We start from the raw sequence: 17,334 nt of genomic DNA on the forward strand, positions 1-17,334 counted from the left end.
CACTTTTTTCACATTTTGTTATGTTGAGGTCTTGTGCTAAAATGAAAAAAATCCAAGAAGTCAAGAACTTCCCTCTGTGATTAGCAGAAAGCTTTGGGAACCCTCTGTCATAATTCCTACTGCAGGGAAAATGTAATTCTACTTGTCAGCTAAATATTTCACTGTGTAATACATGGTCAGGCTAGGGCCACTAGACCACGAGCAACCCCCTTACTTAAAGAGGTTCTCTCACTTTAGCAAATGGCATTTATCATGTAGACAAAGTCCACATTGCCTGCAGTTCAGAAGTTGTAGCAGTGCTAACACACTATAGAAAAAAGCACTTTTTCCTATAGTGTGCAAGCACGGCCACCACTGCTGGATTGCAGGGTGGTCATAACCATGGATACGGGCAGTGTATTATGTGATGGAAAAATGAATTAAGCCAGCAAAGGAACAAATATGGACAATAACAATACATTAGTAGGTGCCTTGTAACAACTTTCTCTACATGATAAATGCCATTTGCTGAAGTTAGAAACCCCTTTAACTATTTGTTTGCAATAATTCAGCTACAACAAGACACATAGGCTAACATGACTAATGCAATGTCAGATGTATAAGAGGCAAATGTTATTTAAGACATGCCATTACTTCATTCAGGGCAGGGTGAACCAAGACGTCACAGTTTAACGAGTCTGTGAAGTCATTAATACCCACTGTAACTCAAATCTATCATTTTAGAGTTCAACAAAAGATGAAACCCCGATTTGCATTTTTACACATAACTATTATTGCCATAATCTAGCGCTTTAGGGAGAGGAAACTTTGACCAGAGAGTATAATGTGCAATAAACTCATAGATTTGCCTAAGTCAGTCATTTAGAGGAATTTGCTATATTTAAATCAGTAACTACACTTTCCATCATTAAAGAGAAAAATTGGCAGCACTACAAAAAGGGGGGAAAAAAGGAAAAAATCGTGTGCAAGCCCAAAGGGACCAGACTATTGCCCAATGTACATAAACAGTAAAAAAAAATGGCTGCAAAGTTTACACATACAAACAATAGAGCTGAGAAATGGGGCTCATTCTAAATTAAATTGGTATTATACCTACTATAAATGGAAAAATGGAAGCTCTTAGCGCAAATTTTTGATCAAACATGTGTCGGGCCCATCTACCAGGCGTCAAGGTGGCTTTATAGTAGGCATAATACCACTTTAATTTAGAATGATCCCCATTTCTCAGCTCTATTGTTTGTATGTGTAATGTTGTGCAGCCTTTTTTTTGTTTTTTTTATCAACCATCTTTGCTTGATGGATATGCACCTGTGACTATGTATATGAATGTGCTGGTCTAACTTTTCTTGTAGTATATATTGAGCGTAGCACCTCTTTTAGACTAAGCACCGCCCATCTGCCTGGGACTTCTGAGCAGAGTACAAATGTAGCTGGTTCCTACACTGCCCTGAAAATGTAGGCTTAGGTAAGTCCAAGAGAGGTGGTATATTAGTGTTGGGTACCTGTCTGCGGAAGCCACCTTGACGCCTGGTAGATGGGCCCGACACACGTTTGATCAAAAATGTGCGCTAAGAGTTTCCGTTGTTTTTTCATTTATAGTAGGTATAATACCACTTTCATTTAGAATGATCCCCAGGTATATCCCAACGTAGGTCTGCAGGTGGAAGCACTACATACTGAATTTTCTATTTAGCAATGTTCTGAGAAATGGCAATCCGACAATTGTATGCTGTCAGGCCCTTGGGAGCCTAAAAAAAAGTAAGAAAGTACAAATGCAGCACACCGGCGTTCTTGTATTCTGCAGTCCAGTAAAAAGAATCCGTTTAACGTATACTACATTTTTTGTACACGTAAACAGATGGGAAAAACGCTATGTGAACCTTAGATGCAATCCCCCCCAAAGTGTGGAGAAAATGTCAGTGCGTCTTATTGAGGTCTGATCTGAGGTCTAATATGAGGTCTGATTGGGGGTCTGTTTTGAGGCCTGATTAACATTGGGGGTCTGATGAAAAATAGTTTTTTTCCTTATTTTCTTTCTCTAAAACTTACGTGAGTTTTATGGGCAGGTTCGTCTTATAGTGTGAAAATGCAGTATTAATTAGGGGGTTTATTTGTATATTTTGTGTATGCTGTAAAATGTGAATAAAGATGGAAAATGTTAAGAACACTGTCTCTCCTCGCTGCTGAAGATGGAAGTGAGGACGATCTCCACAGATTTTCTATTGAGGCCATCTTCACTTTCGTCTTCAGCAACGAGGAGAGACAGGCTCAATGGGCGCACAGCACTCAGACCGCTACAGTCACTCTGACATAAAAAAAAAGATTATGTAAAGCGTAGTTACTCGTTAGAGCAATGTACATATCACATTTGTGTTGTCATTTACAACACCTATAGGGTTTGATTGCACAAATTGTATATGTTCTTTTACTGGATACCATTGTATGGAATAACAGCCTGCTAACCTATTCCATACTTTTTACAGTATACTGATGTATACCGACCAGGTGGAGGCCAAAAGGATACTCTTTTGGCCTATTTCTGGCTACTGTATCCCTATAACTCTAAGTATATCCGCTTTGAAGAGTCTAGGAAAGATGGGTGACAACTAGGGTTGAGTAATATCAAGAAACTGAACAGGATTATGTTTCAAAAGTTTTTCCTTTAGGTGGGAGTGTAGATACAAAGAGAAAAGGATAGAATAAAACCTTTGTATATTGTCTGCCAGATTTACAGGAATTGACCTCACAGTCTGCCACTATATAGGGCCATTTTAGACTTTTGGTGGTTCCTCGGCAGCTTCTCCTGTGCGTAGAAAACAGTCCCTCACACACAGCTCCAGCAAGTCCTAATAAATAGCAGTATGGTATGTAGCACCTCCCCTCCCCAATGCCCACAGATAGAGCTATATATTTCAAGTAATGTAGGAGGGACAAATAAATGAAAGGTGTCTGCATCACTTCACAATGTGATCACTAGGTCAGCATTGAGAGGAAGAAGATAGTAGAGGAGCTACTGAGCAGGTTGGTCAACCACTGAATGCAAAAGGTTGACAAGCGTTTTGCCCAAAGGAAAAACAGCAGGGGGCGCTACCAGAGAGGAAAATGTAATGTAAATAAATATACAATAGTTTTATTGCATGTATATTGCAATAAAATACTTAATTTGTAATGCCCCATTCATTGCATAGAAACATGTTCCATAGGATATCCCCTTTAACTATGTGTTACAAATAAGAACGCAAGGTACTGGTGGGGAAGGGAGAGAAGCAACAGGAGGTATTAAAAGAAATTGTAGGGACTGAATGTGGAGTACATTCTAAAATTCTTGCCTTGTGCACCAAGATGGCTTGACCCACCCTTGGTGTTAGGGTTGTTTCACACAAGCAAGTCCATTGTGGGCATCACGCTCTGTGTGTGAGCGTTATCCTCAGTTCTGGATCTGCAGGAGCGCACAGTGTTATCATGATTTATAATGTTATGTGCCTCTGCTTGACATTATTTCTACAGAATCATACGGATGGCTTTATGTCGCCATGATTCTGTAGAAGTAAGGTCAAGCAGAGACACATAGCATTATAAATCATGATAATGCCGTGTGCTTCTGCAAGTCCAGAAAGGAGGATCCTGCTCACACAGGAAGTAGCTGAACAGAACTTTTAATAACTTCACAGAAGCAGACATATGTAGGACTTTCTGATTTTAGAAGGGAATGCTTAAAGGGGTTCTGCAGTTTGTTTAAACTGATGATCTACCTTCTGGATAGATCATCAGCATCTGATCGGCGGGGGTCCGACACCCGGGATCCCTGCCAATCCGCTGTTTGAGAAGGCAGCGGCACTCCAGGAGCGCCGCAGCCTTCTCACTGTTTACGGCAGGCCCAGTGACATCACGACTAGTATCAATGGCCTGGGCGGGGCTAAGCTCTATTCATGTGAACAGAGCTTAGCCCCGCCCAGGCCAGTTGATACTAGTCGTGACGTCACTGGGCGTGTGGTAAACAGCGAGAAGGCCACGGCTCTACTGCCAGCGCCGCTGCCTTCTCAAACAGCTGATCGGCGGGGGTCCCGGGTGTCAGACCCCCGCCGATCAGATGCTGATGATCTATCTAAAGGATAGATCATCAGTTTAAACAAACTGCAGAACCCCTTTAATGAATGTGAAAACAAGATCCAGTTCTATTTTTTTCTATCAAAATTTCTAGTTATCATTAAAGTGTAACAGTGATTTAGTTTTTTTTTTAGATTGTGTACAGAGAAGGATGCTAAGCATTTTGTAATATACTTTATTTGGGAAAGTTGTTTACTTTTACTAGAAAACAGCATGTAAAAAGTCTAAGTGTTGCTAAGAACAGGCTGTCAGATGACTATATAGAAAATACAAAGGCAGGCTTCTCAGCTTGCCTCTTATCTCATGAGCCCTTGGCTTGCTCTGTGTCCTAACAATGTCTGCCTGTGTCCCTGCCTATCTGACTTGCTGCCAGTGCTAAAAGCTCTGTTCCTTTATCTCTATTCCCTGTGCTTCTCTGATAAGCACTGATAGGAGAGAGGGAAAACCGGGGCTGCCTTCACTTGGCACTAATCATAAATGTACTATGGGGGTAATTTACAAACAGATATATGCCACTTTTGTGGCGTATATCTGGCGCAGATTACGTTGCATGCCATGTTGCGGAAGAATCTGCAACTTCTTCCAAGCTTACGCCAGGTGTAAAAAAGGGGGCGCATTGTGGGAATGAGTTCATCCTTTTCTACGCCTGCTTTAGGCATAGAAAATGGTCTAAATGTAATACAGCAAGGATCCACCGCCAGCACAGGGGGTTATAAATGTGCCCCTATGTTCCTATACGCCTGCTGTAGCTGGTAGTCTTGTTCCCCTCTCTAAGGGGACCCTTTACACACTGTTTTCTAGTAAAACTAAACACCTAGTAAAGTATATTTGAAAATGTTTAAAATCACTGTCAAGGCACAATATTAAGAATAAACTGAAAAGACAGCGACACTTTAATCAAATAATACACTGCCATGAGATAACAATATAATAAGTTGAAGAATCACTAAAATAGAGTTTTGTAATAAATTGTGTTAAAAAGTGAAAAATATCTGTGTTACACACTATTTCTTTCTAATCAAGTCCATGAGATCATCATCAAGACCTTGGGTTTTCAGTTTGTCTAGGCTATAGTATCGGTGTACGATCTTGTCTTCAGTGACCACCACCACACGAAGGCCATGTTGGTCTTCTCCAAGCTGGCACCCGATGGCCGATGTCACTACCATGTCTATGTCTTTGTATGTTCCTCCAGAATTCCTATGGTAGTGTCCTGAGAATATGGCTTTGACTCCTGCAAGAGATAATTCGGCAAGTGAAATTTGAGTTATATTGAGATCTTACCGGTATATTCAGTGCTTGGCTAGGAAGTGATGTTATTTTATTGATAAAGCAGAAATCTGATGGAACTGTGTTAATAGTATCAACCTTATAATATTCAGCATTTAACTCAGTGGGAGGTCCAATTCATTTTCTATAAATCGCAAATGTACTGCTGTGAAAACATGGAAGAACATGAGGTGCTAATATTACTACAGAAGAGTTGCAAACCTAGAGATTTGTAGACAATATATAGACAAGGATATGAGGGAGTGGGATGAAAAAAACATTGTAGTCTTTGTAAAAATGGTGCACCCATTCCAGGAGTGAAGTTCATTTTAGTTGCTCATCAATGGAAAAATATTCTCCCCAGTAAGGAAGAAGGTCCAAGGACGAGCAGCAGGCTCGGTGACTGCACAACCACATTGGTGTTACCAATTATGATAAGACCACTCTAAGTGACAATCACACTAGGAAGTGCTCCTATTATATTTCTAAAAATGATGACAATAATTCAGACCATCCTCTTAAAAGTTTAGTTATAATGTTCAACGTACAGCACAGTGTTTGACTAACACTGCCTAGTCAGCAAATATAAAGGCAAATGCTCTCTAATGGTAAATGCTCTCTAAAGTACTTGCAGCACTCATGATGGTTTATCTTAAAGGGGTTGTCCGGGCTTTTTAATATTGATGACCTAGCCTCAGGATAGGTCATCAATACCAGATCAGCTGTTCGAAGAGATGGCAGTGCGCATACAAGTGTGGCCTTCTCTTCACTGTTTACCGGCTAGCCGTCGCAACCTCAGAGGTGAGCAGGTGCAATTACAAGTAAGTTGTCCCATTTACTTCAATGGCGTCCCATTGAAGTGTAACGCTGCGTTTGCGACGGAAAATAAGCAGACAACCCCTTTAATACATCAGGCTACCACTCCCCTCCATAGGGTATGGGGAAAAGTCATACATGCAGATTGACTAAGGCCGGGTTCACATCACCGTTTAGTTTTCCGTTCTTCTGATCCGTCAGAAGAACAGAAAAATAAACAAAAAATAGGATCCTGTATTATAAGAATCTGTAATCCACAGTTACGCACATTGTGCATCAGTTTTAGCCATTTCCATGCAGGACTTTTTTTCAGTCTAAAATGGATCTCAGATGGAAATAGCTAAAACAGATGCCAAATATGCACAACTGAGCATAATGGATGCTTAAAATACAGGATCCTTTTTTTAATTTATTTTCGGATCAGAAGAACGGAAAACGGTGATGTGAACCCAGCCTAAGACTGGGGTTTCATAAGCCAGTTTTGTCAAAAGTATTTTTGAATCAGATGCGCAAATTTAAGGGTCCACATTGCTTAATAAATTCGGGCCTGTCTATTAATAAATTAGACACATCTTTAGCCTTTGTGTGCCACAAACTAAAATTTATGCCAACTATAAGCTGATCTAGATTTCAGCTATAAAAATTATGCCACATAATTCTGTAATGCTGAGGAGGAGACCCTCCCTTGTGCTGAGCCCCTTTTTTCTCAAAAGGTTATAGTACCAAAATGTTATGCACCAAAATTTGCAACTTTTTTTTTTTTTTTTTTTTTACTAGAAAACTGGCACACACTAACAAAAGTCTAGGAAACAGGAGCAGGCAGAAAACCTAATATCAATCATTTGCTCCAGTCTTTGGCTCTGGGAGGAAGAGGAGCACTAGGTCCAGCCTGCCTGCTAATGCTTATAAAGCACTAGATGGTCTGATCAGTCAACTGGGAGAATGTGGGCCATTTTCGGATAATATAATGGTATTTTTTTAGGTCTAGGTCAACATTAAAAGTTAGTATTGTAGAAGCAAGAAATGGACAATTGGCAATACATATCATGAAGATATAAGGGCACTGCCATTTTGGGTATCTGTAATGGCTCTGGTGTGTGAGGGTCATTTGGGTTATGACTAGGTTCCCTAGAATGAAAAATTCATGGCCACCTTGCCTTTTTCTATGTAGTACCACCCCTGACTTAATGTAACATACAATGCATTTGGAAAGGCTTCGGAACCTTTCACTTTTTTCACATTTTATGTTGCGGCCTTGTGCTAAAATATTTTGAACGGAATGTTCAAAATCTTTCCTAATTTATTGAAAAGTAAAAACTAAAATCTTGCATTGACATTTTTAGGTCTCTCTAGAAATATTCGAAAGGGTTCAAGTTAGGGCTCCGACTGAGTCATTTAAGTACATTCTCAGAATTGACCCTAATCACACAGGCAAAACAACACAGAAGTGGCTTAGGGACATTGTTGGGAGGTGAACCTTTGGCCCAGTCTGGATCAGGTTTTTATTAAGAATCTCTGTACTTTGCTTCATTCAGCTTCCCTACAACTCTGACCAGTCTCCCAGTCCCAGCCAGTGAAAAACACACCACAGCAGGATACAGCTACCACCATGCTTCACTGTAGAGATGGTATTGGGCAGTGTCTACTTTCCTCCAAATATGACACGTAGAATTGAACCCAAATTGGTAAATCTTGGTTTCATCAGTCCTGAAAATCTTGTTTTTCACATTCTGAAAGTCTTTTAGGTGCTTTTTTTTTTGCTAACTTTCACAAGTCTTTTACTGAGGAAAGGCTTCTTTCTGGCCACTCTGCTATAAAGCCCAGATTGATGGAATGCTGCAGGGGTGGCTGATCTTCTGGAAGATTCTCCTATCTGTACACAGGCTCTTCTGAGCTCAGCTAGAATTACCATTGGGTTCTTGGTCACCTCTCTCTTGGTGTTTTCCCCAAATTACTTAGGTTTGTTAGACAGCCAGCTCTAGGAGGAGTTCTGGGTGTTCCAAACTTCTTCCATTTAAGAATTATGAAGGCTACTATGTTCTTGGGATCTTTCGGTGGAACAGAAATTATTTTTACCCATCTCCAGATCTGTGCCTCCATACAATCATATTTTGGATCTCTACCCATCAGCTATTTATCTCGAGGACTGTAAATGTGACGAGGGGACACCCTCTGCGTCTGGAGGAAAGAAGGTTTGTACACAAACATAGAAAAGGATTCTTTACGGTAAGAGCAGTGAGACTATGGAGCTCTCTGCCTGAGGAGGTGGTGATGGTGAGTACAATAAAATAATTCAAGAAGGGCTTCGATGAATTTCTGGAGTGTAATATTATCACAGGCTATAGCTACTAGAAAGGGGTCGTTGATCCAGGGAGTTATTCTGATTGCCTGATTGAAGTCGGGAAAGGATTCTTTTGCCTTCCTCTGGATCAACTTGCAGGATAACAGGCCGAACTGGATAGACAAATGTCTTTTTTGGGCCTTATATACTATGTTACTATGTTACCAACAGCTCTTTCCTCCTCATGGCTTTGTTTTCGTTCTGATATGCATTGTCAGCTCTGAAACCTTATATAGACAGGGGTGTATATTTCAAAATCATGTCCAATCACCTGAATTTACTACAGGTGAACTCCACTTAAGGTGTAGAAACATCTCAAAGATGATCAAGTATAATGGGAGGCTACCCAGAGCTAAAGGGTCTGAGTACACATGTCCATGCAAAATTTTAGCTTTTCCATTGAAATAAATTAGCAAAAAGTTCTAAAATTATGGTTTTATCTGAAAGACTTAAAATTCCCAGTTGGTTGCTTTCTTACCTCCAGCTCTCCCTTTTTCCATAATTATTAATACAGTAAAAGGATTTTATTTGGACGATAAAAATGGATTTTGAAAAGTATGAGAATCAGGTGTAAAAAAAAAAATCATAACTCAGTGACCCCCCCCCCCCATCAGTCTCTATTTCCTGCTCCCCTTTAGCACACAGAAAATCACAGCCAATAACTGCCTAAGGTTGGTCACCAGTGCAACCATTTTCCTGGTTGTGGAGAGGCACCAGGGTAGAGCCTGGCAGAGGACCATTAAGTGCAGGAATAAGAGTGGCAAGGGATCGGTGATGCAGGATTCTTATTTTTTTTTAACTTAACAGCATGTTTAACAGCTGAACAAGCCCTTTAAACATCTGGTCTAATAAGTTACTATCCTATGGATATGCAGCTCTTCAATAGTAGCTTTTGGATTTTTTCCTCTTTACTAAAACAAAAAAAGTGTCATTCTTCTTGACATTAATAAAAGCATAGAAGAGGTCTATGGTGAAAAGACATTATTCTCACTTACATCCACCGGTATTTTTGTAGCTAACAGGGACCTGCTGCTCTTTCAGTCATGTCGAACACTTGGGCTTTATTACACAGTGATTAAGTGAACAATAAAATTTGGAGATTTGTTTATTTTCCACCGTCACCTCATACAAGGAGTCCTTCGTGTGAAACAATACGTAAAATATGGACTTGATTGGTTCAAAGGCAATTCCACTGTCAGCTGAACGTGATACACCTCTTTCGTTTCATTTCTTTATTCTGTACAAGCCGTGAATATCCACCTAGGATACCCGTTGCATCTATAATTCAGTGTATTAAACTTCAAAAGTCTTGTTTCCTGGCAGAGCTAGCTTCTTCTAACAAAGTAATTGAATAAAAAAAATAATCAAAAGTCTTAGTAAAACTTTTCATGTTTCTAGAAATAAAGGAGAAATAGAGAACAGAGGTGATGGCCACAATATATAGGGCGCATGATGCCGGCATTAGTATTCTCCTAACAGTAACTGACGGGCTTTAGAAAAGAAGAATCAGTATTCATAGGTTACGATATTTAATTAGAATTTACACCCTTCACTAATATGAAATATTTATGACAAACAACTGTATAGAAAGTGGAAGATGCCATGGTTACTGATCTACTTTCACAAGGTACTTTAAGTGCTCTGCAGAAAAGCATCTTTATTGAACTAAACTAGGACCCAGGCATATATTCCTTCTGGGCATATCTGCAAGCGAGCAGCATTCCTTCGTAATAGCTTACAGGGGCTCAGTCGACTTAAAGGAAATATGTCACCTATTATTTTTTCTGCCAGTTAAAACCAGATGACACAAATCCCTTTTCTCTAATCTGTTTTCATTTTCTGATAGATTTGTTTATTCCGTTTCCTGAAGATGATTATGGGGGCGGCCATCTTGCCTGAGCGGTTCTTTCAAGCATTTAGATATTTGTTTTACAGCAGCCACCATGGGCCTTGGCACAATGGACAGGAGCGGACCTCATTGACTTCTTTGGGAGAGTTTTTTAGGCATGCTCTGTGACCCGTGCAAAGGTCAGAAAGGAGATGTTAAAAAAGAGATTTTAATACTGATGAACTATCTTCTGGATATGTCATCAGTATTTGATCGGTGGGAGTCCGACACCTGGGACCCCCCCCCCCCCCGCTAATCAGGTGTTTTAAAGGCACCAGGGCTCCCGTGAGCTCCATGGCCTTCTCGCAGCTAACCAAATGCAGACCCGTACATTGTACAGCAGCTGTGCTCAGTATGGCCGCTCAGCCCCATTCACTTCTATGTGGCTGAGCTGCGCCTAGGCCACGTGACTGATGAACGTGTCTTCACTGGCCTAGGGAAAGCTCAGCAAAGGCTGCAGTGGTACTGCGAACACTGGTGCTTTCTGAAACAGCTGATTGGTTGACCTCCACCAAACAGATACTGATGACCTATCCAGAGGATACATATATATTTTTTTTAAAGGGGTTATCCCATCTTAGACAATAGGGGCATATCGCTAGGATATGCTCCCATTGACTGATAGGTGCGGGTCCCACCTCTGGGACCCGCACCTACAAGGAGAACGGAGTCGGGAAGAGTTGTGGCTGGGGTCCGTCCACCACCAGGCGCAGCTCCCCGCCTCTCCCATTGAAGTGAATGGGAGCACATCGCACATGCGCGGCCACCGCTTCCATTCATTTCTACGGGGCCGACGTGAATAGCCGAGCCAGAGCTCGGCTATTTTCGGCGGCTCTATAGAAATGAATGGAAGGCGACTGCGCATGTGCAGTGCGCCCTCCTCAAGTTTCTCCGCTCCGTTCTCCTTGTACGTGCGGGTCCCAGAGGTGAAACCCGCACCGATCAGACAATGGGGGCATATCCTAGCGATATGCCCCCATTGTCTAAGGTGGGATAACCCCTTTAAGTCCCCCAGGGGACTTTAACATGTGATCATGAGATCACTTTTCCCAAAGGCTGCAATGAATTACCATTGCAGTATATGGGAGACTCACTATGTTCTTATGGAGCCCCGCTGGGGCAGGGCTCGGAGCCTGCAGAAGGCCCAAGACTGCCATAATAAATAAATGGATCCCCTGATCCCAGCATGGGGGAGCTGTTCGGGCCCTGGGAACGCAGCACTCCCAGGAAAAGACCTTTCAGTTGCCATCGTAGCAATGGACCACAGAGGGGATAAAAGTCCATGATCGGTGTTATCACTGATTACAGACTTTACCTCTAGGTGTCTGCTGTGCAAAACCCTTTAAAAGATCCAAAATGCACCGTACATGTATGGCACATGTCAGGAAGGGGTTATACGTGTTTTCCAATGCTGTGTTATATGAAACACCGTGCCAAACACTGTATAGTGGCTGTGCCTTGTATTGCAGCTTAATCCATTTCACTTGAATAGGACTGAGCTGCACAAAGGCCATGCAAGCAACAGACGTGACTTTACAGGCCGAAGAAAAGGCTTCTTCAAACAGATGATTGTCGGGAGTGCTGGGTGTCAGCCCCCCATTATCAGATATTGATGACCTTTCCTGAGGATAGGTCATCCCTATTTAATTCCTGGAAAACCCCTTGAATATATGCAGAAGAAACTTTTTTTTTGGGCCAAAAGTGGATTCTATGGCATGGTTCCATCTCTACAGAACCCTGCTTGAGATAGGCTGTTGTGCCACACGCTGAATGGACATGTGAACCATCTGAAATCTGGTCAGATAACTAAGTTTTCTGTAAAGTGAATTGTATCCAAAATAAGCCACACTCAAGCTTATTATTATTTGTCCAGTTTTGTTACTTGTATTATACCCATTGGTTTATGCCTTTTGTTAGCTTAAAAAAGTGCAAGGCCCAGTTTTGCGACTTTATTAAACCCCAGTGTGACAACATTTTTCCTGCACAGGGTGTTTTTACGCTGCCCTCAACATTAGGGTGTGTCGGGGGCATGACGAGGTCCGGGGCATCGGCCCTGGCAAATTTATTAACATGTATACCTGTGTCCAGGAGCAAATCACAATTGAAAACTACTCCAGTCGGAGTAGTTTTCAGTCTAGGCGCATGGAATGCGGGAGGATCGGCCACGTCATAAATTAGGCGCATCCTCCGGCAGTGTCGGTCTTTGAAGAATGTCTCCCATTTCGTATTCTGCGGGGCAGTTTTCTATTTACATTGAAAGATCTCCAGTGAATAGAAAAACAGATAATACGCCGCATCGTCACCATCAGCAGAAAATCAATTTGTGGATAAATCTTTCAGTAATGATTGCTTTAAACGCTGTTGCAGGCAACACAGATTATTAAACTGGAATACATTAACGCTCTATGTCCGCAATATTGGATATTACATTTTCATATGAGAGGCATATAAATTCTTTACTATTTAAATATTCATTTTATTGAGGAGTGACATACCACATATCTGAAGATCGATCAGTCAATCTATCTGCTTGCTTGGCTTGAAAATACAAAAATTATGAAGCATCTTTAAAAAAAAAAAAAAAAAAAAAATCGAGAATATGGAGTGGCAAAATATACGGTATATATTTTTTCTCTTTACACCTAAATAAAAGTTACAATACAGTGTAATCAGATGAATCAATTACATCAGGCATTCCCTAGTCATTATACAAGGCTTAACACGTCTCCAAATTCAATTACTCGTCTTCCAGATTCCAAGTGATGAAAACTGTTCTAATAAAAACTGTACAAAGCTTAATGAATTGCTTCATCAATCTGCTAGTGAATACTCATAAAAAAAACTGTATCTTGATCAACTCCCCTGATGTTCATAATGACGAGAAAATATCTTCATGGATTGTTGCATTTTTCATTAAATAGCTTGGGCTTGAACAAAGTAAATAGCTCAGCCAAGCAAAAACTGACAGCACTGTGAATGTGCACTAAAAACCTCCCAAACAAGACAGAGCAGAGCAATCAGAGCACTAGGCAGGGTAACCATGTTAGACCTTTGCTCCAGCTTGACCATTGCCAAACTTTAGCTTTGTTTACATCAGTTTTTCCTTAAAAAACATACAGAATAACTATGAAGTGCGTTAGGGTAGGTGCTGAACTTAAGACGGCTTCTACATGAACTGATATAGCAGGCAAATATCGGTAGCAGTTTGTTTCGATAACTGCCTGCTTGTCAGAGGTGGTGAGGAGGCAAGCAATCATTGCTGTGATCGCTAGTCTGCATAGGGGATCATTGTTTATGGACAGCAGATGGCCTTTTGCACAGGACAATCTGCTGGCTAGAAGTGAAAATTTTGGTGCCCGCATGAACATGAATGTTTTCATCTGAAAAATGAGCGTCCATAGGGTGATCGTTGTCACTTTTGCACGTGGCAATTGTTGGGAATGAGCGTTCCTAGGAACGCTCCTTTCTGACGACTGCCTTGATCATTAGCCTGTTTAAAAGAGCCTTTACATTATGTCTCAGCCTATAGGTACAAAACCCCTGGCAACTCTCATTCCTAAAGCCACAACTAAAGCCATGTCCCTTAGATAGTGACCAAAACTTAAAAAGGTACCATCAGCTGTGCTCAGATTTTCGAGTGTATGCATTAGGGATCTGTAGAAAAGCCAAGAAGTGCTGAGGAAAGCTGAAGGGGCAGAGCACTCTGAGCAGAACTTCTGCCCCTTAGTTTTTTTTAGGTTGGTCATACTTGTGTATTGCAGTTAAATGGGTTGTCCGAGTTCAGAGCTGAACCTGGACATAAGCTCCTCTTCACTTATTTAGCCTGTACGAGAGGAGCATCTGAGCATTTCTAGCTCCAATGCTCCCCCTTACCCTGCGTTGCATAGCGCAGTACAAGGGCTGTTTGTTTACTGCCGGTGACGTACCTGGCGGTCTCAGAATGCTAGGCAGAGGCTTCAGCCTAGCAGTGATCCCGATGACATCACCTAGGGCAGCACTAAAGACCACCCATTTGTGTCGGTGAGGTCACCGGGCTCACTGCTAGGCTGAAGCCTCTGACTAGCATACCCATGTGAAGCCCAGTACGTCACCGATAGAAAAAGCCCTTGCCCTGCGGGATGCAAGGCAAGGGGGAGTTGCTCCGATGCTCCACTCAGACAGGCTAAATCAGTGAAGGGGAGCTTATGCCAAAGACACACTGAAACTTAGATTGTGAGCCCCATTGGGGACAGTTGAAGGCTGTAAAACGCTGCGGAATATAATAGCACTATATAAGTGCATTAAATAAATAAAATAAATAAATTATGCCAAAGCTTAGCTCTGAACTCAGACAACCCCTTTATTTATGCCTCTCAGCAAAATACCGACAGGCATCCTTTTAGCCTCTGCCTGATAGAAGTAACATGGCAGACCTAAGGGCTATAGCAATCCATTGTCACCCCATGATAATACAGGCACAGCTCGGTTATGTGTCTGGCTGCTGGGACATGGTATAGAATAGCTTGCATTAGCTGGCAAGGGTGACACATTAGCGTGATGGCATGTGAGAGTAGGAGATGGACTGTGTATCACATTAGTTGGCTAAAGGGAAGCAGCCACTAAGTTCCCCTATGAACCACTAATGACTTATTCTGTGGCTGGTTCCCGTTAAGAAGCATAGTCATCAGTAGAGTACACCGCATTGGAGAAATACAGGCATGCAAACACTGTAGATGTGTGAGCAAATATGAAACATGCAAAAGACATGCATCTGTGTGAACCGATTCTGGCAGCCATCTATTTACCAGAAGGAAAGAACAACCAGGATTTACCCGATTACAAGGTGGCCGACATCTCAGAATCCTCTGATTTCACTTGAATGCCTGATTTGCTACTTTTGTTGAGAGATTCATATCAGGATACACATTTTAATTTGGTATAAAGACTGCTGCAATTTCTGCATATCTACTGTTGAGCTCACAGCTGTTGGGCCTCTGCTTAAAGGGAATAATTAAATGTAAGTATGGAGAAGATAATAATGTTTCTTTAGCTGCTGTAGCGATTTATTAGTTGTCTTTTTTTATATTTTAATGTCCCTTGGCGCTGCCAAATTGGAGACACGTTCCCTTCCTGTATTGTCTGCATAGACAGCGCAGCAGGATGTGTGTGCTTTATGACAGCTGAAATGAATGAGTTAATGGTCAGATAAATGTCAGTAGACTAATAAATAACATTTTTGGCAGCAATATACTCACAGACAGATTACAAGGCTCTGTCCATGGCAGACCTGAGAGCACCACTCCACTGGCACCTGATTGTGGGGGTGCCAATGGAGTGACAGAGTGAGCCCTCGCTCTCTGACTTAGGGCTCATGCACATGACAGTTGTCGGCCGGTGCCCGTATTGCCATTTGTGTAACGCATCACGAATGCAGACTCATACGGCGGCCCTATGGAGGCACGGAACCCCACGGAAGCACTACGGAGTGCTTCAGTGGGTTTCCTGCCTCTGCACCGCAAAAAAGTAGTGCATGCATTGCGGACCATCAAATGCAGATCCTGGGCCCCATTCAAGTAAATGGGTCCTGCGTCCACATATGGCGGCCCTACGATTGGTGCCCGTGCATTGCAGACTGCAATTTGCGGTCCACAGCAAGGACCTGGCCAGAACATGGCCGTGTGCATAAGCCCTTAAGCACATAGATGGTGCTGACTGTATTGATCACCCTGATCCCCGTTGTTAGAGGGGGTGTTGCCTGTATAACAAATCCAGCACAAGCAAGTGTTGGCACGGGCACAGCTCATGTGTCTGCACTCACAGTGACACACTCTATAATAGTAGATCACCTTATTTGCATAGCTGCCAATGCATCACAGGGGGAAAAGGGCTTAAGAAAGGCCACCAGCAGTACAAAATAGCTCTCAAATTGCTTATATTCCAATGATAATGAAATAACTGTGCTGACTGTGTCCCAGTCTGCACAGCAAACCTTAACAGTGAGCTGCAGAACACAGCCCAGAACATCTAAAATCCCTTATTGATTTTCCTGTGAATCAGGTGGCATACAGCTATGTATGGCATGTATAAAAAAATTACATTTTTCCTCCAAAAGCTCTGCAATGGAATCTCCGTGCGTTCATTATATTAAGACGTTATAATTGGCTATTTCACCATTTTTTTATTTATTTTTTTATAAAAGCAATGCCTCCTACTGTAGACCAGGTCCATCTCGCTTATTTCTTCCCCTATAATCTGCTCCTTCGTTGTGCTGCTATGCCCCAGTTTGGTTTTGGTGCCTAATATGCTAAATTACTAGCATCGTTACAGGGAGGACGAGACCTCAACTCTTCTCAGTGAGCGTCTCCTTCTCTCTGCTTGTCTGTCGCTACAGACCCCTTCGCAGCCAGGGAGAAGGCGAGATGTTCCTGTGAGATTTGGTAACTCTCACGAAAACAGGCTTTTTAAGCGAGAACAGCAAATACTATGCTCACTTACATACCCTGTTCTCGCAAGATTTACCAAATCTCACGAGAACAGCTCGTCTGTATGAGCAGTGTACAGCATCACAGCCAAGAAACGCCTATTGAGAAGAGCTGAGGTCTCCTCAAAAACTGGCCACAGGACCACTTTAAGAATATTTCTAAGATTTTGAAGGCAACTCCAAATCAATTCCTTGAAAACCTCTTTTTAGATTGAAAGTGCGCCAAAGACCAGCTGATAGCTGCACGACCAGCTTCAGAAGTCCTCGGTGAAATCATCAGATTGTCGGGTGCTGTAGCGGGCCATACACTGTCCACTGCATGGGAAATGTATTACATAAAAGCATGGGCTGGGTCTTCCAGACCAAGAGTTGATGGCCGCTAAGGGCTCCGCCGTGGGGCTAATAAAGGAGGGTCCTGAGTGGTCCCACTATTAAGTCCAGATGTCCACATAG

General features: G+C 42.1%; 1 protein-coding gene across 1 annotated transcript in view; it reads right to left on the reverse strand.

The window, feature by feature from the left end:
• Window positions 1–4,123: 4,123 nt before the first annotated feature.
• Window positions 4,124–17,334, reverse strand: part of CPPED1 (calcineurin like phosphoesterase domain containing 1) — a 107,508-nt gene continuing 94,297 nt past the window's right edge. The window contains exon 4 of the mRNA XM_044304754.1: window positions 4,124–5,341. Coding sequence (XP_044160689.1) covers window positions 5,112–5,341 — 230 coding nt within the window. The 3' untranslated portion in view covers window positions 4,124–5,111. The remainder of the gene's footprint in view (window positions 5,342–17,334) is intronic.

Source organism: Bufo gargarizans, chromosome 8 (assembly GCF_014858855.1).
Source record: "Bufo gargarizans isolate SCDJY-AF-19 chromosome 8, ASM1485885v1, whole genome shotgun sequence".
Taxonomy (NCBI): Eukaryota; Metazoa; Chordata; class Amphibia; order Anura; family Bufonidae; genus Bufo; species Bufo gargarizans.